Source organism: Dromaius novaehollandiae, chromosome 5 (assembly GCF_036370855.1).
Source record: "Dromaius novaehollandiae isolate bDroNov1 chromosome 5, bDroNov1.hap1, whole genome shotgun sequence".
NCBI classification, from domain to species: Eukaryota; Metazoa; Chordata; class Aves; order Casuariiformes; family Dromaiidae; genus Dromaius; species Dromaius novaehollandiae.
Window position 1 is genome coordinate 14,326,607 of NC_088102.1, and position 19,721 is coordinate 14,346,327.

At 44.4% G+C, this 19,721-nt stretch overlaps 1 protein-coding gene across 1 annotated transcript; it reads left to right on the forward strand.

The window, feature by feature from the left end:
• The first annotated feature begins 1,027 nt into the window (after nt 1-1,027).
• On the forward strand, nt 1,028-18,317 carry DEGS2 (delta 4-desaturase, sphingolipid 2). The gene is made up of 3 exons (XM_026111293.2): nt 1,028-1,133; nt 9,503-10,245; nt 16,206-18,317. Exons 1-3 carry the CDS (start codon nt 1,052-1,054, stop codon nt 16,347-16,349), a joined length of 969 nt encoding a protein of 322 aa, XP_025967078.1. The 5' UTR covers nt 1,028-1,051; the 3' UTR covers nt 16,350-18,317.
• Nucleotides 18,318-19,721: the final 1,404 nt, after the last annotated feature.

Consider the following 19,721-nt stretch of genomic DNA (forward strand, 5'->3'; position numbering starts at 1 on the left):
CATGCAGTAACCACACTTGGACTGAACCGCATTAACCGCGTTGGGCCCTGCAGCTTCATGGGAACAGCAGCAGTAGCCGTGGTTAAGAAACCATTGCACCTGCAGGAAGCAGACCTGTAAAAAGAAAATGGTTAAATTCCTCCCCCAGCTCTGGGCAAAGCTGCTTGCCTTTACAGCACACTCCTTCCACTCAGCCTGCTTTGGACCTTGAAGTGCTCAATGGTTCAAATCTAGATCACTTCAGAACAACAACCAAAAAAAAATCAAAAAGCCTCCTGAAGCTTTCTAGCAGTCAGGTGGCAGGGTTTGGGGTTGGTTTGGGTTTTGTGGTATTTTTTAAGCCGTATCGCTTCATACAACTGTGCTACTAAGCAATCTTATACGGTTAAACCAGACTAAGTAAAGGTAAATAATATTGCCAGTGTTAACAGGCAACAGTTATTGCTGGAAAGTATTTGTTTCACATTTGCAAGGCTGCTCTTCCTGCTGCTTGTAACTTCCCACTACAATGAGTGGTTTAAAGGCTGGGAGAGTATGGAGGGAGCGAGGGGGACTGCGAAACGGACAGGAACACAGCGAAATAAAGCCGCTTTCAAAGCACGGAGCTGGTCCAGATGGGGTGTTGGCACGGGAAGGAGTGATGCAAAAGGCCAGTGAGCACCAAAGACAGACAGCGGGTCAGGTATGAGCTTGTAAAAGCATGCCGGGAACAAGAGCAACACTTTAATTTTGGGTTGCGTGTGGAGAAGTGTCAGCTCGTAACGCCAGCAACTCCTCTGTGTGAATCAGAGCGGCTGGGGAGGATTTGGAGGTTACCGAGTCCTTCGCGTGGCTTCCTTGCGCAGGGAGCAGAGCGGTGCCTCAGCGGAGCCGGTGCCAGGCGCGGCGGCCGGCCGCGGACGCCCTGTCGGGGCACGGCCGGTGCCCGCCGCCCGGCCGCCGCGGGCGCGGGGAGCTGGCGGGGCGGAGGGAGGCGGCGGCGGCGCCGCCCTCCGCCGGGCGCGGAGCTATAAGGGCGGCGCGGCGGAGCGCGGTGCGCGGAGCGGGAGCCATGGGCAACCGTGTCACCCGCGGGGACTTCGAGTGGGTCTACACGGAGCAGCCGCACACGCAGCGCAGGAAGGAGATCCTGGGTACGGCGGGGGATGCCGCGGGCGGCGGGGCTCCCCCGACGGGGCGCGCTGGGGCCGGGCGGAGCTCGGAGCCCGGCGGAGCGGAGCGGGGGCTGCAGGCGGCGGCGGCGGGTGGGAGAGCGGGGCAGCGCGTCAGCGCCGCGGGCAGCGGCTGCGCCCAGGTGCGTGTAAGCCCCGGTTCGCTCCGGGTGCACCGGAGCTGGAGACCCGGGGGCTGCTCCCGGGGGCAGCGGCAGGGACCCGCTAGGCAGATTTGTGTGTACCGAGTCCAGCACTTCGCCAAACCAATGTTTTTCCTCCAAGACTTATTTCAACACGCTTAGTGTTGAAGAACCCTTGGAAATACCTTTTTTTTTTTAATGTAGAATTTCATCTCTTCTCAAATAAAATGTGCTTTGAGATTTTCTTTAGAGTTAATTGTTTTCAGACTATTTCCTCATTCAACTCGAAGAGCACGATTACTCTGCTTGTCAAGTCAGTGTAGAGGAGGTTGATTGGGTTGCCTCCTAAATGCAAATTTTCTGAGTATGGTGGTAGTGCAATAAAACACATGAGGATGTGGGTGAGTGCTTGCTAGAGCGCAACACAAAGCCACAAGAATGTAATAGAATAATCTTTCTTTGCCTTGTCCCAGTGACAAGGCAAAGGTCTTTGTCAAGGTAGAGTCTTATCTTGTATTTTCGTGTTGTTCAGGCAACATTTAACTGTGTATATGAGTATGGTGCATGGGTGTTTTTTGAGGTTTCAAGGATGTGGGGGAGTTTGTTTGTTTTTGTTTTTCTGAGGCTAGTTTATGAGAAGAACTAATAACTCAGAATTGTTACAGCATATGGTTGCTAATCTCCTGAAATTATCTTTTCAACATCTCATTAATAAAGAAGGGTTTGGTTTGTTTTCTTCCCTTTAAATAATAGGGTAGAGTTCTTGGAGGTCTTTTATAAAGGAAGACTGGGCTTGTGGCTTGTGGGCAGGGACTGTGATGATCAGGTTTAGTTTCTCAGCTCCTTCACAATTAATAGATTAATCTAGGGTTAATCTAAACTACAAAAACTTTCCTATTATAGTTATGCTAGTGGAATATCCTAGTCCAGGTTTGGATAATATCCAGAAGAAAAACAAAAACAAAAGCTTGTTTTACTACCCAATAGTGGTAAATGAGTGCTATCACTGTGTAAAATGATGCTACTGATCCTTTCAGTCAAGGGAACTATGTTTTGGTGAGCTTTCTGGTCTTGCCATAGGAGTGGGGATGTTAGTCCCTGAGGGAAGCCGAATTGAAAGGTGGTACTGGAGTGGTTGGACTGCCTTACCCGTGCCTCAGTTCAGTCTCTTTTTAGGACCTATCAGCTAAGTAGTTGGAGAGGCTCTGTCCCTACTTTCTTTGGGTTAAACAATAGCAACAGGAATGAAGGTCCATCTCCTTCCCCTCAGGCCCTTTTCCCCAGCCATGGGAGCAGAGGCAGAGGCAGTGGAAATGGAGGCAGAGGCACGGACAGTGGGGGCAGAATGATCTGCGATATGTCTGGCAGGGCAGAGTGGTTCGTGAAAACTGAAACTATTAGTTACTGAGACTATCGTAGCATCCCGTATGGCACTGGTGTAATCACTGTCACTGTATCATTCCCAGCCTAAGGGTCAGCAACCCCCCTGCGTGCATACTTATCAAAGCGTCTAGTCTCTGAGCTGGAGTGTGCTGCATGAATCTTGCATAGATTTGAACATATAAAAATGGATTTAAATGCAAACTGAAAATTATCCATCAGGAAAAAAAATTATGGACAAACTGACAACCGCATAAGGCAGCTCTTTCTATAGATGTGGTGTTTCCTTAAACTGTTGTCCCAATACGTTTCTAAAGAGTAACTGAGCAGTAACAATGGGCTGTCACAAAGTTGCATAGCCTGGCTGGCGAGCTAATCACCCAAGGTATTTGTGACTTCTGTAGGCAGTGACAACGTGCCTGAACGAGAAGCGTCCCTCTGCGAGTTAGGGAGCTCTTTTCACGTACATGTCGTTCAGAGCAGCTTTTTGGCCACAGATGTTGTGCTGATTCTTAGATCGTTGCCCTGGCATATTTACCCAAGAGCGATCTCGGGGCAGATGATTTTCCCTTAAGCAGCAGAGCTGGGCAGTGGGTGTATCAACTCGGCTGGCTGGAAGCCTCCACGAGGGTTTTGTTGCAATAGGTGAGCCTACTAGGGATGTGATTCCTGGCTGATGTAGTTATACCAGCAAATAGATCTACATTTTGCGCAAGGAAGACGTAACACTTCCCGGTCTCTCATCTCTCTGCTTTGTAGTACCTTGCTCTTAAAACTTAGGTACTAAAATTTACCCTGTGCTTGATACTATCCAGTCTCCAGTCACAGTGAGTGACTAGGCATAAGGTAGAGGGGACTTGTACTTCTCATAAAAGTAGAATTTCTATTTCTAGTAGCAGTAGGATCTGTTGGATTAAAGCGCTTGTGGGACTACAGTCTTGCACACTGTGGGAGGTGCTGGGTTTTTTCAGTCTTGAGAGAAGATGAAAAAAATCATTTCTCAGATGCTGGTAACACCATAAGCACACAATGAATAGTTATATTTGCAAACAGTTTTCCAAATATAAGCAATGAGCAATGTGTTGCAGCATAGAAGAATGATATCTTGTTTATGATGTGGGTTGGATCTAATGCTATAAAATCACTGTGGGTTGGTCAGAAAATGTCTTGTTTCATAAGGTTCTTAGAGAAGCACTTGTTTGCTGCTGAGGATGCAGGCTGAATCCATGTTGCTCATGGTAGGCTCTGAGTGTGATCAAACATCCAAGAATAATTATATAATTGGGTCTTTGGCAAGTTATTTTGGAGGGGAAATGGTGTAAGAGGCTTGTACATAGTTTACCTGCTTGGATGGGGGACCAAACCAAAAAGTTTTTTTCATTTTATTTTCATTTTATCAATTCATTTTATTTATTTCATCTAGCTGAATTCTGAGTATAATAGGTTTCAGCCAACATGAGCTCTGCTCATTTATTTGGAGATTACTAGTTCTTGCAGCTGCCTCTTCTGTGGCCTATTTAAAACCCACGTTTATGAGAATTCTAATAAATTGTACCCACTGAAATGTGCTAGATACATATCTCCTTAGCTTAAATCAAAGCCCTGAGTTGCATGTGCTTCTAGTGAGGAAACTGAGTCTGTTTCTCCTCTATGCTGCAGCGTGTGGACACCCTGCTGCCACCGATGTGCACGTCCTGCGCCGAGCACAGTCGGAGTAGCTGCTGCCAGCGCTCCCGCCAGTCCCTGTGAGAGCTGCCTATAAGATAAATTATTTGAGCAGAAAGCCAATGTCTGAGGTACTTGCTGTCTTCTACCAACACTGTACTAAAATTAAATGCAACGGATGGCTTCAGCTTACTGCGTGTTGTAGGTTTTGTTTCAAAGGGAGTTGGAAGCCCCCTTATTAGTACTCCTACCTGTCTTTACTCTTAACCAGTTATTAAGTAAGCATAGCCATACCTGCTGTCACAGTGACATGGTGATGTCGGAGGCCAGCACCGAGAGCGGTGGCCGCCCAGGGAGGGGACAGTGCCTCGCTGCTGGTGGGCACTTCCAAGTGACTCAGGTCTCTTGAGCCTGCCGGCACAAAACAGTTTGGGAGCTTATGGGTGGGGAGTGAAGGATTAAGCTCCTTGTCCTTGCTTGGTAGGGGTATAAGACTTCAGTGTAATCAGTCAAAAGGGTTTCTTACTGGTTTGAAAACCAGAGGGGGCAGGAGACCATGCAAAACCTGAGGGTTTTGTCACGCATGCTCTGCTCTGTGTGAGTCATCCTACTGTCCTGGCTTGCGTGTCGTTTGCATTAAATACGATTCAAAAGTGCTTTACAGTTTAAAGCAGTTTATGAGTGTGTTCATGAGCTAAGCTGCTCAAAAGCAAAGCACTATCATGTCAGAGAACTGACTGGATTTTTCTTTTTCGTTTTCTTTTTTTTTTTCTTTTGGTTCAAAAACCAGCTCCAGCATAGGGCGGAGGGTATGAAAGCTGCTATCCTGTGCCTGGTGCCCCCTGTTTGTTTTGGCAGGGACTCATGATTAATAGAACATAGTCCAGGACAGTGTCATCACAGGGAGCTTTTTCTTCTGCCCTTTGATAGGCCTTCTGAAAGTCCTGTACTGAATGGTGTTCCCACTCTGACTATACATGTATGCTGCAAATGTGGTTAAAATAAAGGAACATGAAGAAATTAAATGTCTTTTGTTACTACTAGCTTCTCATGGATTTGGGCACTGCTGCTTGTTCAAAACTCCATGACCTTTACGTTTCGGGACAGCTCCAGTGCTAAGGATGTGGTACAGTGTGTCAGGTCTCCAGAAACAGGGGAAAAATTGGCGTGTAATCGGAGTAATTTGTCAAAAGAGATTTAGAATGAGGCACGCCTCTAGAAAAGGAGACTGATGCTTACACACAACAACAGAGTAATCCCAGTGAAACATTCATTCAGTAAATGATTTTTTTCAGAATCACAGGCTGCTTCTGAAAAGATTTTTCCAGCATTTGTTCTTTCTTGACTGCTGTTTTTCATGCACACTATCATAAAAGTGGTCAATGTCTTCATTTCATCCTCACAATGGACTTTTCACCTGCTCTGGGAACATGACATAGAGACCGTGGAGCTACGCTGGGTCGGGCTGAATTGGTTAGCTCCAGCTACGTAGCGTATGAAAGTGCTTGCAGCTGCTCTGGCTGTGAGCTGGCCTTGGAGATGGGAGAGCCATGCCTCTGCCCTCCTGTGCATCTGCAGCAGTATCTCCACCCTCCAAATTCAATACTGTGGCTCTGCCTGGACAAGTGGCAGCAGTGCACAGGGATAAGCTGTCCCCCTGGCTCAGCTAGCAGCCTTTCCCAAGAAACTGGAGGCCGGAGAGTGTGCTGTAGAGACATCAGAGTAGCTGGAGCTCTCCGGGTCCCATTGTACCCTGATGGACAAATCCTGGTCCTGTGTGGTCACATACCCTTATGCTTTTTCTTTGTCTTTTTCCCCCCCTCTAGCTGGAATGGCTGAGGGTTTTTGTTTGTTTTCTCCTGTTCCTCATCCCTCTGCATGCCATGATGGTGGATAACAAAGAGCTCACTACAAATGACATTGTATGACCATCTTCATGTAGCAGCCCTCGTCTGGAAGTGATGGACCCTGACCACACGGAAGCTGGTCATCTTTATAATGGAAAAGTGCTCAGGAAGGTCAAAACAAAAGTGGTTCAGGAAAGAGCCGTACGATAAAAATCTCTGCTCAGATGCCTATTAATGTGAAACTTTAATGGTCTCAAGAGTGTAGAGTAGATACCAGTTTATTTAAAGAGCAGTGCATAGGAAACAAAGGTGGTCTTTATCGTGTAGTTGTCACAGGTTTTATAGTCTTTTATGGGTCCTAGTTCAGTACTGCATGGCAGCCCTGTATCTGATTCTCTGTTGCCGTTGAGACATGCAGGTGGCTGTCAGCAATTGTGTGGTTTGCACAGCCCAGCTTGTCACCTGCAGACACTCGTCACAGCAGCCCGCAGGGTTTGCCCAATCTTTTGCCTGCAAGTGCTGTATTTTGCCTGCCATGGATTCCATTGCTGAACTTCAAGCCGTGTTCACAAGTCAGAAATGAGATAGATATGTATTTATATTGCCATAGCTGTGTATTTAGCATGTTTTGTATAAACCACAGTCACCAGGACCAGTGCATTGAGCTGAAATGTGTCCCACCGAAGTGTGCTTGGGTTTTGAAAGAGTTGGTGTTCAACATTTTGTCCAACATGAACAAAAAGGTCTCCTGCAGCCTTTCGCACCAGTAGGGTTTTCAGCCTCTGGTGAGCCAAACACCCCCCACTTGTCAGCTTCCCTGAGGTTTCTTTATGTAATGGAAACAGGAAATTTTTATCAGTATTAATGATACATGGACATAGCATTTTGGTTTAACTACTATACCAAAATTTGTTGCTTGAGAGGAGCTAATCTTGTTGAATTTAATATTAAACCCTAACAAGTAACTTAATAGCTGTCACTTCTGATTGATAAATGCAACCTACCTGCGTTGCTTCCACTACCAGCAATGCTTCCAGATATTTCTGCTGCTGATTAGCAGTTACTGCTCTGAAATCTCTTTAATTTAGTCTGAAATCCTTGTTAGCCCTCACAAAAAGAAATACATCCAACATCATCAGTGTTCTCAAGCTACAGTACAAAACATCCCTTGCTTAGTTTCCCCTCCCCCTTAAAAGAAATAAAATGGACATTTTTTTTTTTTTGTCAGTGACTTGAATTTGACCAGACTGAGGAACAGATCTGGTTGCTATGCATGTTTTCAGTGGCTGGTCTGATAATTGCAGTAACTTACCTCTACCAACTGCATGACTGAAAATTTGAGGGCACTTAATTTTTTTTTTTTTTTTAAGGGCTTTTCACATGAATGTCCCTAAGCAGGAAATAAAGCTGCATACAAAATATTTCTGTAACAGATTTTCTAACCAGGTCATTGCATTAAGTTATCTTTTAGGGTCGATGTACAATATCTGGGACTTTTTCTAAAACTTTGGTGCTTGTCTAGGTATAAGAAAACAATTTCTGGCATGTTAGTGTTTCTAGTGTGAAAACTATAACTTCAGAAGCATCAAAAACAAGGCAACCTACATTTGCTAGAGATATTTTTTAAAAAGTTTGGCTGACTTTAAAAATATGTGGATGTCTACTAGAGCTTTTCTAGCACTTACAAAGCCTCTCTCCTGCCTGAATGTTCCTAGCAGTGATTTCCCCCCCCCCCCCCCCACTTCTCCTTGCAAGAGAAACAACTGAGAGTATCCCTTTTCTCATCATCTTCCACAACACTTAATCTTTATTGTCTCTAATCCCTGTCAAGTTTGGCTGAACTGGGCCGGCAAGCTCAAAAGTTGCTGGCATAGTTGTGGAGCATGACCACGCCAGCCTGCTTCCTTAAACTATGCTGCGTCTGTCTCAACTACTGCAAACTTCTTGGGGTTCATTGCTATAAAAAACCCTGCATCCTGCCCACCATACCAGCCAGTACCACTTCTTGCAAGGTCACGTGAAGTTATGTATATCGTCTCTAATGTTTACAGTATCTACAGCTGCATGCATGCAAATCATCATAACCTGATTTTAATGCAGTAGTATGCACACCACAATGTGATCATCAGATGACATTTACTTTTCTATTCATAAAATGTGCTTATCAAACTTCTGGGAGCACACTGTGTGACTACAGGCTCCAGATCAAGTGACTTGTCCTACAGTCTTATCTGTGTAAGCTATATTAATTGAAGAATGTAGAGCATGAGTAAAAGGAGATCAGTAGGTAGGTGGAGGCCATAGAAATGTGGGAAAATTCATGTGAGTGTAAAAAGTGGAAGTGAGAAGTGTGGGTTTGTAAAGAGACCTGAAGTGATGAAATACACCCAGAAGATAAGCTGTGCTTCTGTGTGTTTCCTTTTCCTTAAAAGGATAAATGAATAGCCAACAAAACCAAAGGTCAGTAAGTTGGTCCTATAGTGACATGAGTGGTAGATCAGGTCTGGTAAGCCTAACCCTTATTTCTCTGATGCTGTACTGCAGTATTGGTGAAAATGCATTGAAGCTGCTGCATGATTATCTGCCTGATTTTCATTCCTGCTCCTGTTGTCTTCCTTAGGAACAGGCTGATGAATGGGAACACAGAGTAACTTTCTGCATCTTCCAAATTCCTGATAATACTACTGGCTTTCTTGTGATGTTGACATGCTGTTGACATGCTGTTGACATGGGTCTTTACCCATGTGTGATGTAGGCACTGATAAACGCTCAAATATTCATGACACTTTTTTTAAAAAATGCTGGGATTGTCATGTAACTGCACAGAAACACTTGGAGTGCCTGTTGCTCAGCCCTCTTTCCCTGCTGGTAGGTCTGAAATGAAAGTGTGAAGAAGGTTACAAAGAAAGCAGTGTCTATATGCAATGTTACTGTATCCCTTCTGTGGAAAAATAACATCTGGATTGGGCAAAATAAAAAAAAGCAAGTAAAAACCTGTCAGAGAGCACTTCTTACAGCTTAAGTCTAGTGGTTGTTGGCATACTAATACTCATTGTCATGAAGGCATGCAGGGCCACATGGCAGCCATAAGGGTCAGCCTACAGGTATTTCAATAGGAGATGGCACTGGAAGTGGGATTGGGGCATGTTCGTCAGTAAAATCTTCGCTGTGGTGGTAAACCTGCTCTGGAACTGCCATTTATAAAACTAGGGCCTCAAACATAGGGAACATAGGGTGATAAAACTAGAGTGCACCAGGGGTGACTGTGTTTGCCTAAACGAAAGTTAATGAGATTTTCTGTGTTTTTTGTCTTTAGCCAAGTATCCAGAGATCAAGGCTCTGATGGTACCAGACCCACATTTAAAGTGGATTGTATCTGGAATGGTTTTTGTGCAGCTGCTAGCATGCTACTTGGTGAAAGACTTATCCTGGAAATGGGTTTTCTTCTGGGCTTATGCTTTCGGGGGTTGCATCAACCATTCACTGACCTTAGCCATCCATGATATTTCACACAACGTTGCCTTCGGGAACAAGCAGGCCAAGTGGAACCGATGGTTTGCAGTCTTTGCCAACTTGCCCATTGGAATTCCTTACTCTGCCTCCTTCAAGAAATACCACATCGACCATCATCGATACCTTGGTGGGGACGTCCTGGATGTTGACATTCCCACAGACTTTGAAGGCTGGTTCTTCTGCACACCACTTCGGAAGCTGCTTTGGCTCTTCCTCCAACCTCTGTTCTACAGTCTGAGAGCACTGTATGTGAACCCCAAAGCAATTACCCAGATGGAAATTTTTAATGCTCTTATGCAGTTTTCTGTAAACATTACAATCTACTACCTTTGGGGACTCAAACCTATTATTTATTTAATAGCAGGTACAATTCTTTGCACGGGTTTACATCCCATTTCTGGGCACTTCATAGCAGAACATTACATGTTCTTGAAAGGGTATGAAACATACTCTTATTATGGACCTCTGAACTGGCTCACCTTTAATGTAGGCTACCACATGGAGCACCATGACTTCCCCAGCATTCCCGGATGCAAGCTGCCAATGGTAAGTACAGCATAAGCAAAAGTGAAGTGGGTTTTCATTAAAAACTGTTGAACTGTTTCAGAGAAATCACTCCAAATCATAGCAATGAATCCATTCTTAAAAAAGAAGAAAGCTTTTTGGATTTGTTTTGATTCTTTCTTTTTAACCAGAAGATTGAGAGAAATGGCTGCCAAACTGCTATAGTACCTAGTTTATTTGAAGGAAATGAGAACTTAATTGTCTTGGAGAGCTTGAGTAATACCTTTTTGATAAGATTGTTGTTGGAGGCAACAATGGCCTAAAATTCTCCATGTCTTTCCCCTGTCTTCAAGGTTTGGGCTCTTTGAAATTTTGAAGGCCCATCTGAACTAAGACAGGAGGCAATCATTGCTTGAAATTTGTCTGATGATCAACCTATTAGCTATATACATAGCATTAAGCGATAGTGCATTAAGCAATAGTCTCTCTATTTTTTGAGATGACCTGAATACTGGTGCATGTTCCAACCTGACACAAAACCTGACCCCTGGAAAATAACACTCCACTGTGTGTGATCTGCTTTAGCTCTGCTGCCCCACCCACAGGAACTGAAGGTGCCTGGTCCACCACTGAGAAAGTTCTGTGGCTTTCCTCCTTTGGAAGTCAAGCCACTTTGTATTTACATTTTATCAGTTGTGGGAATCAAACTTGCAAAGCACAGCTGTCTAGGGATGGTTTTGTATCTACCTCCAGGTATATAGCTGCACTTTTGGGTTCTAATATGGGAAGGAGTTCTTTAACAGGGGTTCTCACAGTGTTAGAGGTACATGACTTCGAAGGATTACTTCTACACACCAACCCTCTGGAAGAGTAGGCAGGAAACATCTTCTGTCTCTGGTCTGGTGCAAAGCTGGGAGCTCCTACTGCAAATCCTCCTGAGGAGGAGGTAGAGCTGAGGAGGCTGAGGTTCAGGAACTGCAACTTCTCTGTGTTACTGTATAATGCAGAATACTTCTTTTATGACAGTATATCCAGGCAAATTAAGTTTGGGAACCTTGCTTTAATGGGTTAGTGTTCTTCATAGCAGAAACACTGTTTGAGAGGAGATTCAATGCAAGAAGAGATCTTCTTGCGGTGTAGAAGAGCACCAGGAGCCTCTGTATAGCCACCAATTCTGTTTTAAGGTATCCCACTTTACTGCTGGAGATCTGTCCTGGAGAACTTGGCTATTTCTGGTGAGAGGCAAGGCATCCCGTAAAGCAGCCAACATTTACTCGTGAAGGTCTCGTGACAGGCACTCCCATTGCTCATAGAGCTGGTATCTCTGCTAGCAAGTGTATGAACATAGCTTTAGCTTCCAAGTGTTCAAACTTGTTAGAGATCCTTAGATACTTAGATTACTAAAATGTATATACGAGAAGGAGGTTAGCACTGTATCTTACACAAGGGAAATAAGTGACTAATTGAACTTGCTGGGACTGTTGCTCCAGACCCGAATGAGCCCTGAAAATCTCCTCCTCACCCACATCACAAATAGTTTAGCTTAACTCCTTGAGGCAGTGCAGCAGCTAAAAGTGTCTGCCCTCCTGTGTGAAGAGGATGAAGTTATCAGTTGGATTTCAAGGACTTGTCTTCATGTGTTTCTAGCTGTAGGGCAGTTGAGACCTGCCCTACTGGTGGAGGAGATGTGAGATATGAGGTCTGGCAATCATTGTTGTGTGACAGAACTCTATGGAAAACTATGAGTCCTTGACAAGTGATCAGTTACAAGTGAAAATCTATTATGAAGTGGAAATCCCTTGGCAAAACAGCTACTGTAGAAAGTCCTTACTCTGTTAAAACAAACAGGCTGTTCTTTTCCACAAATCAAGAAGAAAAATTCTCTCTTTGGGGGAGGGAGGTATGGGGACAGATTGTCTCCATGCAGCTCTGCATGACCTTCACAACAGGTAGAGGTAGAAACATCCCCTTGCTCTCCTCCTGCCCTCCTCCCAGCAAATCCTTCACTTTAAAGGAGTGAAAGTTTAGGTTTTCAGATCTATTCTCTTAAGTTACAGCACTCAGATTTCTAATAGTTGATTTGTTTAATATAGATGACCTCTTGGGTATAGCTGTTTTTATCTGTAAATATTGGTGAGCGTAAAATGGAAACAAGGTCCTTCCTCAGTTACTGCATAATTGGGGTGAGGGGAGAAATAGGCTTGGAAAATAACTGGATCTTGAGCTTGGAAAGTAATTGGATCTTCCACTTGGTTATCAGAAAGGTAAATGCAGCTTTGTCCTCTGTTACAGGTGGCTCATTCAGTATGCACCAAGTAATATGTTTGCCACTGAAAAGATCTGTACCCTAGGAGTGTGGCAGACTTGAAGCAGGAATAATTAGGCCGTGCTATAAGCTTTTAGATATTAAAGATGAGTGGTATGGGTGTGCAGTAAGAACTAGTTCCACTAGTATAGTTCCACTAGTATAATGAGAGATTACATGAGAGAGCATGAAATTCAACATTGGAGTGAAGGGCCTGCTCTAAAAAAATACCAGTAGACTGAAGACTAGGTTAGTCTTTGCATGAAGCTTTATAACAATAAAATATTGCGTTCTTTACTGAATGAGTAAAAAGATCCATTCTCTGTTGTGTGAAGGGTGGGATGTACTTACGGTGAGAGAGGAAGGGAGAATGAAGAGGAATGTGCTGCTCTTCCTGAGAACTACAATAAAAACTGGACTGTTACTAAAGGCAAACTAGTTATTCATTAAGCTTGTGGGAAAAGGAAAAGGCAGGGTATGAAGCCAGATTTATTAGACAGACAAGACTGGAAAACATGGTAGATGTACTCTCTTTGAATTACAGATTTCATTAACCCTATGATGACCAGGAGGGCTAGCTTGGGTGCTTCCCCACCCCATCCCACCCCAAATCAAGGAGTATTTAGGGAACTTCTGTAATATGCTCTCTAGCATTCTATACATTATCCTTCAGCTTCCTGGTATAAGGATCTCTAGTTCCTGTATGACCCCAGGACAAATGGGCTGTAAAAGCTACGGTCAAATGCTTAGATTGTGTATGACTTCTGTGCCTTTCTGACAATATACTGGAGGGGGTCCTAGTAGGATCAGGGTCCTGTTGCTATGCCACACAAGCACAAAATCACAAGCAACGGTTCAGTCCAAAAGTTGTGATTTGCTACTTATCATCTTGACCTACCTGCAGCAAAGCCTCAAAATACCAGGTGCCAAGTGCCTAAATCAGTTATTTGCAGACTTTATCCTTGCGTTATCCCTCTGTGACATTTTCCAATCAAAAACTAGCAACGAGTTAAGACTTACGATTTTCATGTGTATGGATAGTCCAAATTCCCATCGGGCACTCTAAAGGGAGGGAGGAATTGAAGCAAAGGGACCATTTCCAATGCAACATGGAGAGCTTGAGGGGGAAGCCAGGAGTAGGATTCAGGAGTACTTAGTCATGATACTGCCTTCCTTGAGATGACGGTAACACCGGCTGCAAAAATTGCTACCTGCAAACTCATCCACAGGTTTTGTATAGTGCCCAGAACATGAGATGAGGGCTGACTTATCCAGCCTAAAGCATACTTAATAGAGGTAGTTTAATACTGTATTTTAAGAGGGAATCTGCATCAAAAATAATGACTCCCTGCTCCTCCAACTCTCCGATAACTTTGAGATAATTTTGTTTTGCACAGAGAGATGCTGAAGCAACTGACAACACCTGAGCTGTTTTTGCCAGGAAACTTTTTTGTGTGTATCCATTGTCAAGGAGAAAGCACTTCTATCTTTTTAATTTTTTCCTCCTGTGTGATAATATGATGGAAATAAACAAAAACCTAACAAACTTCCTCATGAATTTCATAAGAAGACCTTTCAGATGTCACCCCTTCTTCTACCTCCTAACTGCATCCATTGAATTTTTCCTCTTCCCCATTCCTTTGCCCAAAACATGTTATTGCACTTTATTTTCTCCCCTCCCTTGTTTCTGCACATCTTATGCAGTTTTCTTGCTCAGAGCACCGGGAAGCTGCACGTGGTGGAAATGTCACTTGAATTTCTGCACAAGATGCTGCTGAGCGCAAAGCAAAACAGGGGCAGGAGCAAAGAGCCCCTTTAGGTGCGAGTTACTGTATAGCAGCTGATAGAGGGTTACCCGGTCTTATACAAGGTCATCAGCTTTGCTTTCCATCCTGAGCGTCTCATTCAGAAAGAGCTGCTGCTGTGCTCTGCAGGGAGTCGCTAAAACAATACATCTGGTCGGCAAGCAAGTCCTCAGCCACTTCATGCTGGCAAGCAGCATGTTAGTCTTGACTAGGCTACCTGCTTCCAAAATACAGTGTGAGTGGTCTTCAAAATTCAGTGCTGAGTATATTGATTGTCTTAATTATTAAATAATAAATGTATTTGGGATGCTTCCTTTAAATCTGTTATGCCACTGCAGAATATGTGTATGGAGTATATTTAAGTGCAAGTTTCTGAGCTTGCATGTTGCGTGCACCTCAGCTCTTCAGCACTATGCCCAGACTAGTCTGCTGCCCAGGTTTGTTCAATGTGCCAGAACTAATGTGTCTGGCATAGGCAGATTGCAAATACTGGCCTCTCCGCTAAGCCATTTTTATCCTACTTCCTCCCTGGGGTCATTTTCAATTAACCTCATGTGCCAGAAGGCAGAGTCACTACCTGAGACCTTGTTTCCATGTACAGAGGTAAAAGCTCTTAAACTCCGTGTACATTACACAAGCTCTGTCGCAGGAAGTATCTGCTAGAAGTTGCATTAGCAGTATAGCTAGCAGTGAGTAGTACTGGCTTACAGTTTAACTTCAGCTGTGATTCTTACTTTTTCACAAACAGGCCAGATGCCCTGTTCAGATTACCCCATTAAACCTCAGGTTCTGCTTAGTCCCCTCCACCCAGGTGGCCATTTGTATGCAACTCTTTTGACCTTCACTGCAAATCTCTACTATGCTTGATGCAGCTCGTGCTAAAATTCTGCAGGGTTTTTAAAGCGATAAGTCAGGTTGTCCAGCAAGACAAACTGCTCTCAAATAGAGTGTCCTGGGGAGAACTTTATTTGTCTAGAAGGTGGAGTGCTAATAAAACAATGCCTGAGGAGATTTTGTGCAAATGTACAGCAGTTAACAGACTCCACTGCTGCTGCTCTCATCAGGTATGCTCAAAAGGCAGATCATCGAGCTGGAAGTAGGAACAGGGATGACTGGTAACTCAGGAATCCTAACAGTCCCCTGAACCTGCCAGGTTTGAAACTTCTGTGTCATCTGGGTTCAGTCCTTGCTTCTACTAAAAACCCCACCACGACCAATGCACAATGCTTCTTTGATGGCAACAGTTTTAAAACCTGGGGATTTTAACAGGGATACAATTTTATTAGATTCATGACCTAATAATGAATCTTGCAGCATTTTTAACACTGGACTGAGGAGAGCAGACCCTCCAACCTCCTCTGTCTGGTGGAGGAAGCTGCCTCTCAGCTGTGTGTCCTGGTAGCAGAACAGAGAAAAAAACCCCAACAGAGAGAGAAAAAAAAAAAAAACCAACTGTCGCCAAGGCTGTGTTTTCAGTCTTTTCTCAATTGGCATGGACTCTTACACGTGAAGCCCTCAGCAGCTAGTACTGCAAGTGGAAAACAGTGATTTAAATACTGTGTGTTGGAGTCTTGGCAATTTATAAGCTAGATCAGTTATCTCATTGTGGAGATTCCTCCACCTCCCAAATGAGAGACGTTTGATTCCGACTAATCCAAAAGCAGCGATCCATCATCTTGCAAATACCATGAAGCAAAACTCCCCACAGAACTCTGCTTAAAAGTATCCAATTCTACTTAAGTACATCTTGGTTTGGCTGAACTTCAGAAGCTCGCATGCACTAACAAGTAACTTTACCTGATGGCTGTGCCATCTGATCTGAACAGGACTACTGGATGCACCTGACGTTGTACAGCTAACTACCTTGTTCTGTCTCTCTCTTGCTCTTCCAGGTGAAGAAGATTGCAGCAGAATATTATGATAACCTCCCACACCACCGGTCCTGGATTCGAGTTCTTTGGGCATTTGTTTTTGATGACACTATTGGTCCTTATTCAAGGGTTAAAAGACTATGCAAACTGGCAAAAGAAGGCTAACGGAATAGCTCCAGCTGCTGCACTGGTATTTTGTTCGTTTGTTTGAATGAGCTGAGTTTTCAGCAATGGCAGAAGGGTGTGTGGGGTGTGTGGGGGGGGGTGTGTGTGGCTGTGGGTATGTGTATGTGTATTTTTTGGCTGGCTTCTCTTCAGGCCACTGTAGATATACCTACTTTGCATGCATAGGACCATGCAAGCAGGGAGGCCTAGCATGCAATAGTAAGTTATAACTTCTGCGAGAACCCACAGGTACTTTTAGCTCAAAGTCTTCTCTAATTCAGTATCTTGCTTCTGACAATGCCTGGTAGTTGAGATTCAGTATAAGAAATAGCATATGTATACATTTGGTCTTTATTTTAGTAGCTATTGTGTGATCTTTATTCCAGGACTTTTTCTAAACCTTTCATTAATCCATTTCTGTTCTTGGGATTCAATATTCCCTGTAACTTATCAGCACAGCTGAACTGTGATGTGGAGAAAAACTTCCTTTTGTCTGCAGCACGCTGCCTGATCAGTTAATTGGATGCGCCATAACTTGGGTTGTGAGGAATCGTGAGCAGTTCTTTCCTAGTCACCTTTTCAACAGTATTCACACTTTCATGTTTCTCACACTTTTCACCACTGGAAGCCCTTCTCAGCATGGAAAGATTCTAATTTTAATTGCTGCCCGCAAAAAGTGTTAGTACTTCTGATCATCTTTCTTGCTTTTCTCTGTATTTTTATTCTTTTCTCTCTATTCTTCTCTATATGCTTTCTTTTCTCTCTTCTCCCTTTCTGAAAATAGGGTTCAGGAGCACATATGTCACTGCAGACACGGATACATTATGGTGATGTTTGTTCCTAATTGCTTTCAGAGTAATCGTAACTTTTTCACTCCCTGATCAGAGGAGCACTGACTTGACATTTGGGAAGCATGTGATACTCTGTAGCTATAAAACCCCTCACTTGATAGTCTTAGGGGGATGTACCTGGAACATGCAGCTGGGGCACTGGCCTTCACCTGTCATTTTTACCCGTTGGAATAGTTAAATCTTCCTGCACCTCTTATCCAGCCATCAGCTTCTGGCTATCCTCAATAATTCTGTATTGTCAAAAACCTTAATCACCTTCCCTTTCTCCAAGCACACCCTGTGTAGAACATACTGGACAATTTCTTGGGAGTGAGGAGTTCAGATGCCATTTAACAACTTCCCTCTGTTTTGGAAAGCTGACTCTATTTCTGTCCTAAGTGGTTAAAAGAGGGGTTGAAGGATCCTCTTATACTGTGACAGCTTAATTTCTCTAAGAGTTTTGACAAGTATTTTTTTTCTTTTCTGGAAAACCATGCATATTGCAAAGAAAAGGATTACTCGATGTGCCTATTGGTCCCTCAAAGTATTCTGTTAGACCTGGGAAGCATAATTTCCTCAATAAACAGTCTCTGTCCTTCTTACAACCCCGGACTCAGTCAGATCGTCATGCTAGTACCATCTTCTGTCCTTTTGCTAGCTTGCCTGGTACGACAGGCAGACCAGCTGGCCTGCAGCTCTTTCGGTTCCTCCTCCTCCATTTCTTTTTCCTCCCGTTTCCTTGTCTGTCTGATTTTGACAGTAGGGTAAACACCCAGGCTTGGCACAAGATCCCGCGTGACTCTGGGACTGAATACTGATTCATTTATGGATACTGTTTTGCTCTGTAAGTTGGATTTCTGGAAAAGGAGAGGAAGAACAGGACTTCTGACACATCAGACTTCACTGGCTCTTCAGGTGCCTTTTCCCCAGAGAAAGCTTTGGTGCGGGAACCTCCATTAACTTCTGTATATTGATACTCACCTCAGGGAGCTTCACTTTTATATGACTTCAACTCAGTGCTGCTGGCTCTCCATGATGAACTTCCTGTACCCTTCTTAGCAAGCTGTTCCTCAATTTTCTTGGCCAACTTTAGCAACTTAATATAAAAGCCATAATAAAGTTTATGCCATCTTCCTCATTCTGACTATTGTAGTTATTCTTTATGTAGAGTGACCTTCTGCCTTGAAGTTCCCTTACTCAGCTGCTCAGTGATGCAGTCACCAATGTGATCTATGGACTCAGCCTAGACTGACACAGAGGCTATGGTGTAAATGGGGAGTAAACCCAGTTAGCCACTGCTTTCTCAGCCTGCCTCCCATGTGCATTTCAGTCCTTGTTCCAACTTCCCACACCTGGGCAGCACCACAGCCCCCCTGCTCTGCTCTCTCCATCAAAGTGGGAATTTCAAGTTGCTGGAACTTCTGGTGCTTGCAGATGTGCAGTTAGTTGGCTCTTTTAATGTGTGCTTTAGGTCAGTGCTGCTGGAGAAAGCTGTGATCCTGTCTTCTCCTTGGGCACTTGTCAGTACCAATGATGTCGGCAGAAAGGTGGGGTTTTTTTGTTTTTTGTTTTTGTTTTTTTTTGTTAAACACATGGTGAATGGGACTGGGTTGAAATAACATGAGAGCTATGTATGGCTTTACGGTATTAACTTAAAAATTAATCTGGATTTCCTTTCACTGTGTCACCACACAAATGCTCTGGCAAGAGGAAGAAGGTGAGACATGGATCGGGGCAAACAGCCAGTGGGAGAGGAAGCTCATGTCCCTTTTGATTTATGCTGATTTAGGCAGTGTTGCAACTGCACCCTTGGCAGGCACAGCGTGCCTCCAGTGGGGCACCCTTCTCTACAGTGGGCCGTGGGTTAGGATAAACTAAATGGGTGTCTGGGAGGGGGAAATCCTCTGGCAGTGCTCCTGCGCGGCTGGACACCACCATGCAGCGCTGTTGGCAGTGCCGTACGCTCAGACTAAGCACTAGCTGTGCTAGGACCTGTGCTCTTGCCCACAGGCTGGCAAGGATGACGTGACTTGGCTCATCCAGCTCAGCGCTTGCTCCCAACAAGAAGGGCGGCCTCCAGGTATGGTCTCCGACTACTGCCAATCCTGAACCGGGCCCAGGAGTCGTGCTGGGAAGTGGTGTGCGGCTTCGGTCAAAACTGGGCAAAGGCTTGAGCAAGTTAACTTCAGAGCAGATCACAGCTAACCTCTGGCCCTGTTACTTAACTGGTGCAGGCAGAGCCTAAACAGGAGCAGATTTATCAGTTTGTAACAGGTAGCATCGGCTGAGCTGCTGGGATTCAGATGAGATATTATTGCTTCGCCTAGTCAGTAAAGTCTCCCACCCCATCCCCCAAACCCAAATCTTGGGCCTCTGCTCCCACAGCTATTAAGTGACCCTGTGCAAACTTCAGGTCATTGCATCTTAATTATATGAGGCCTGCAGAGGTAAGAGAAGAAAGTAAGAACAACTCATTTACAGCAGGTTGCTAATGTTAACAGAGGGGCACACCATATACAAGCTTAGCTTGCATTTAAGATGC